The 5,525-nt window shown below is 38.0% G+C and overlaps 1 protein-coding gene across 1 annotated transcript; it reads left to right on the top strand.

Moving 5' to 3' along the window:
* The first annotated feature begins 377 nt into the window (after positions 1-377).
* On the top strand, positions 378-3,065 carry LOC311297080 (C3a anaphylatoxin chemotactic receptor-like). Its single transcript, XM_084419189.1, has 2 exons — positions 378-465; positions 1,660-3,065. Exons 1-2 carry the CDS (start codon positions 462-464, stop codon positions 2,697-2,699), a joined length of 1,044 nt encoding a protein of 347 aa, XP_084275315.1. The 5' UTR covers positions 378-461; the 3' UTR covers positions 2,700-3,065.
* The last annotated feature ends 2,460 nt before the right edge of the window (positions 3,066-5,525 follow it).

Here is a 5,525-nt window from a genome sequence, read left to right as displayed (position 1 = left end):
TCTAGATGGCATCCTCTGGACTGCTTTTAAACATTCATGAAGAAAGATTATCAATAGAATGTTGCACGTCAAATTTGCATTTGTTTTTACATAATATTATAGGCCCTAATCATGCTCAAAACACCAATATCAAAGTGCAGAACTATATTTATCTGCTCTGCCCTTAATTCTTAGTTGCTGTTGTCATAAACATTTGTATTTTTTTTAATTATTATCTGGATTATGTTAATAAAGTATATGATTATATTTTAGGTTGCCATGGAAGACTGTAACTTTAACCTTTGAAAGCTGATATTCAAAATAGTTTTCTACAGAAGCATAGTTCCCTTGTTGCATCATCACTCCACCCCACTTTCTCTTTCATACAAGAGGGGAAACAACCACCAATTGTTCATGTGAAGACGTTGTTGTGAGCTTTAATAACACACACCTGCAGAAAGAACAGAAGGAAAGGACTGAAAATGGGTAAGAATCTACATCTATGCAATATTCCTGTGGCTATAACTATGTTTATACTAATATTATATAGCAAGCTAATTTCTGTTTTATTGAGACAGATGCCCTGTGAAAAGAAGTGGGTGATGTGGGCAGTTTATGTTTTCTGCAATGCCTTTTCAAAATGACATGCATTTTTTATTCCTCCACCCTTTGGTTGAGTTCATTATCTTGACTTCTTTGAATTGCTGATTTGATCAAGATTATGCAGCATGGCGTTGAGTAAAAAGCTTAGACTCTAATCCAACAGAAGTCAAAAAGAGATCTCATCATCCATCCCTGCTGTTGTTTATCAGTGTAAACCACTATTTTAAGATAAAATATATTTATTGTGTCTCTGGCTAGTTTTTGAGACTTCAGTCACGTGTGCAATACATGCCGTGTACATCAATATTGGTTAAAAAGCTGTGGTCATCAAGGATGTGTGTTTTTGCAACTGTATTTACTGCTTAATACAGATACAAAATGTATAATACAAATACAAAATGTATTTGCGTTAATGCAAAACTGGCTGAAAGCATTACTGAGACCAGAAAAGCAGGAAAATTATATTTAGTCTTTTCAATGTTCAATTTTGTGGTCTTATGTTGCATGTGAATTGTGCAACAAATTTTGCTGACACAGTCTATTAACCTACCAGCCACAATTTAAGCTGTAGACAGCAAAAATACTTTGTTGGGTTATAAGTACTCTTGTTTATTCTTTTAAAAGCTAAGATCATATTTTTTAGTTAAAATACTCCTTAAAAGATACACACATCATGCATTTTATAGAGAATATAGGACACAATGCCCCCTGGTGGCATCATGGTAAGACTGAGCAACTCCTTTTATCATCATCTCCAAATTTGCAAACATTTATTCCCCATAATTCTGACAAATAAAATGAGATTATTCATTAAATACAATTTAGCCTAATCTTGAGCATGATTAACAATGAACTGGTAACTAAGGTTCTAATTTGAACAACAATAATAAGATTCATACTTAAAATCAGAGCTGTAATAACTATTCCAAAATTATTTTACAGACATTCATCAGCTTTATACACAACTTTCTGAATGAATACTTCTAATTCAGTTTTCAACCAATTCAAAATCAAAAGAAAGAATCAGAAATGTTATGACTTTCTTTTAAAGCTTGATTTCTCTTTTTTTTTTTGCAGCGAATGCAGCCTTTTTGAGTGCAGTGAATGGGACCAATGCAACTCAGATGGAAGCCTTTTCAAGCATTGAAATCTTCAATATATGCATATATTTTGTCGTCTTCGCTCTGGGTATCGTTGGAAACGGGCTCGTCATATTTGTGACTGGCTACAAAATGAAGACGACCGTCAACTCCATATGGTTTCTCAACTTGGCGATTGCAGACTTCATCTTCATCTTAATCATCATCCTCTACATTGTTACTGTCTTTAACAAGAGGGCTTGGCACTTTGGTGACTTCTTGTGCAAGTGTTTCAGCTTTGTGGCGGTGCTAAACATGTTTGCCAGCATTTTTTTGCTGACCGCTATCAGCCTGGACCGATGCCTGTCCACCTGGGTGATTGTTTGGGCTCAAAACAAACGAACTCTGGTCAAAGCCAGGATCATCTGTGCATTCGTGTGGGTTTTATCCATCCTCTGCAGCATCCCCTTTGTCATCAACCGCTATGTAAATGATAACCGGTGCATTTATTATACAGATCCCTTCAAGCCTTTGGTCATATACAGGTTTATTATGGGTTTTCTCATCCCCTTCCTGATCATTGCATCTTCATACATTGCTATCGGAGTGCGTGCCAAACGTCTCAAAAGGGGGAAGAAGCTTAAGCCTTTCCGGGTCATCATATCTGTGATCATGGCCTTTTTCATATGCTGGTTTCCTTTTCATGTTCAACAGCTGTCCACCGTAATTGCAAAGGAGAATAAGTGGAGTGACTTTGAAAAAGTACTAAGACTAATAGGACCTTTCGTAAACTGCCTGGTTCATCTCAACAGCTGTCTGAACCCTATTCTCTATGTGTTCATGTGTGAGGAGTTTAAGACGAAGCTTAAACAGTCTCTACTGCTGGTGCTGGAGACAGCGTTTGCTGAAGAACATCTGCCTTTCCGATCATCTCACCCTTCCACTTGTTCAGGCCTTTCAGAATCACAGGGTCTCAAGATGAATGACACAACCTTCTCATCAACTGGCAGCAGCCAGGACAACAAAACAAGCGTTTAGAAAATCAGTCTCAGAGATATTCATTCCTTGTATTAGTCTGAAGTGATCCAATAAAGCATATTAAGAAGCTTTCCACTTTGCCGCCTTGAACCCCTCATCCCATGTCAGATAAGCAGCGATTCAAAGACTTGCTTGTTCTAAAGTCAGTCCAAAGGTGTAATTCATGCACCATTAAAATGACATTTCAAGCAGGTTTCTCTTCCCTTTGTTTTCCATTGGTTGGACTAACAGATAGCTCTACCCCAAACTCATGCCATTGGTTGAGTCAGTGTTGTTGCGTCTAAACTGGTTGGGATGATAAAAATGTTTTGTATTGTTTATGCTTTTTATGGGAAATCTACAGATGTTTTATTATATTCTCATGGCTTTGGGAAAATATTTCATATATTTGTAATATATTTCTTTTCCATTGACTTGTTTTACACAATCTTTAAACCACGTTGTAATAGGTTACTGTTAATTAAGTATACTATTATATGTTTACTGTATATAGTACTATGTTTATTTAATCACCAAAACTTCCTCTTTCTCTTTTTTTGTATATAAATACAAAGAACATTTTTATGCTGTCTGACCTTTATTATTAGGCATAAAAAAAGTCACAGTGTTAAACTTTACCACCCTTTTACTATGACAAATAATAAGTGTTGGGTGTAATTATGCAAGTAACGCAAATCAAAAAGTAATCAGAAAAGTAATCAAGTAACTAGTAAAGTATTCATTACTTTTAAATTTACAACAGGTGATGTTCAAATAAGTAATGCAAGTTTGTTTTCACATGTATTGACTGACAGCTCTCCTGTCCCCATGTTGTGTGTGCTGTGCAGGGGCGTTTCTAGGTTTTAAAAACATCAGGGGCTGAGCCTGAAACATCAGGGGCTGGGGTGGGTAATAAGATAACATGATTCGATACAGAGAATAATGTATAGTTTAGGCCTATAATGCACTCAAATCAGACCTTCTTTATTTCAAACGACTAAAAACAACACCCAATTCTTCAAGCAAAATGGCTGCATCTCCAAGCAGGTCTTGCCAGGAAATGGAGGGAGATCGAAACCAAACTCCAACCAAGACTTTTAAAGAGGATCTTATGGATGTTATGGCTTTAGATCAAGATGGAACTCAATCCTTTCCTCCTAGCACCCTCCCTAGCAGCACCTTGGAAGGTTTTCAGGCCATTTCATCTCAACACACTCTGCTAGATATGGACTTAACAGGAAGTTTTGATCTCAGACCCCCAATATCACCTTCTCAGCCCTCTTTAGGATTAACTGGATTTATGGACACTCTGACTCTTCAGCAATTGAGTGAAATGACCAGAACCCAATACCAGAGTCTAAAAGACACCTTGTTTATTGAAGTTGGAGAGCTGAAAAACATTATGGATACTTTCATCTTGCATGTGGATACTGCATCTGTGAAACAAACAACAGAAATAAAACAGCTTATGAGTAATCAGTTTGAGTATTTCAGGAAAGAGTTTAATAACATGCTGCACTGGCAACTAAAGAAGCATCATGCAGAGGTATTGAAGGATTTCAATACAGTCATGGAACCAATGGCTAATACTCTGGATCTCATATAAAGACCACTGATCAATATACTCAACAAATGAATACCTTTTTTGCTCAGACAGGTTCAAATAGTAATTTACAGAATGAACTCCACCAGTGCATACAACATTTTCATCAATTAGCTAAAGACATTGAAGCTCTCAAGTCATCACAGCAGAGTTCAGTAAAAGCCAATGTTTCTGTACCAACAGTTGCATCACCATTTGCTTCTACTGCTGCGGAAATGCCGGTGGTGAGCACCAGATTACAGCGACTCCATTCAACATTTCAATATGGTCTGGGTGACTCTGAGCTTAATTCCACAAGTGAAGTGGTTACCACTGTTGAAGGTAGAGGACGTTTCTTGGGAAAGCAGCCTGTGAAAATCCAGTTCCCATGCTTTGGCCGACTAGAAGATTGTGATGATCCTTTGATCTTTCTGGAGAAATGTTAGGATTTCATGGCTCTCCACCCTCTTTCTGATGAAGAATTAATAGCAACACTCAGGAATGTGCTGCATGGTACAGCTAGAGACTGGTGGGATGTTGCTCAACTTGAGACAAACACTTGGCAGGAGTTTGAAGCAAAGTTTCTTGCTGCCTTCTTGTCAGAAGATTACGAGGATGAGTTAGCGGAGAGAGTAAGAACACGTGTACAGCAGGAAGGTGAGAGCATAAGAGATTTTGCTTACATGTACCGAGCTCTGTGCAAACGATGGAAGCCACAAATTGAAGAGGATGAAGTTATTAAGTTAATCTTGAAGAACATCAATCCTCAGATGGCAAGTCAACTTCGAAGTAATGGAGTTACTTTTGTTGATGGTCTAGTCCGTCTTGGGCAACAGTTGGAAAAAGACAAGGAAAACCAATTGCAGTATGAACAACGGAAAAAACCTTGGAAACTCAGAATAAGTAATCCTGCTCCAAGTCAGTTGGCTAACCCTGTACCAGCTTCAGTATCACAGGACTCCTCTAAATCTCCCTTCTGTTGGCGGTGTAAAGGACATCACGCTCCGAATTCTTGTCCTCAGGGTGGGCCTGTTAAGAACAAAAACTATAAAGGTCAGCAAGGTCCCAATCCTGTTAATGGTAACCATGATAATCATCCAACTGTTAGCACTGTCACTCATATGGAGTCTGTATACTCACCTGCTCATCCTTTCTCCACATCTCTACCTCAGCAGTTGATTGTTCCTGTAAATATTGACTCTTGGCAAGGCCAAGCTTTGGTTGACACAGGATCGTCATATACACTGTTAAATGAGAAATTGTGG

The sequence above is a fragment of the Rutilus rutilus genome (genome assembly GCF_951802725.1).
Source record: "Rutilus rutilus genome assembly, chromosome: 9".
Lineage (NCBI taxonomy): Eukaryota > Metazoa > Chordata > Actinopteri > Cypriniformes > Leuciscidae > Rutilus > Rutilus rutilus.
This window is presented reverse-complemented; position numbering and strand designations above follow the sequence as displayed.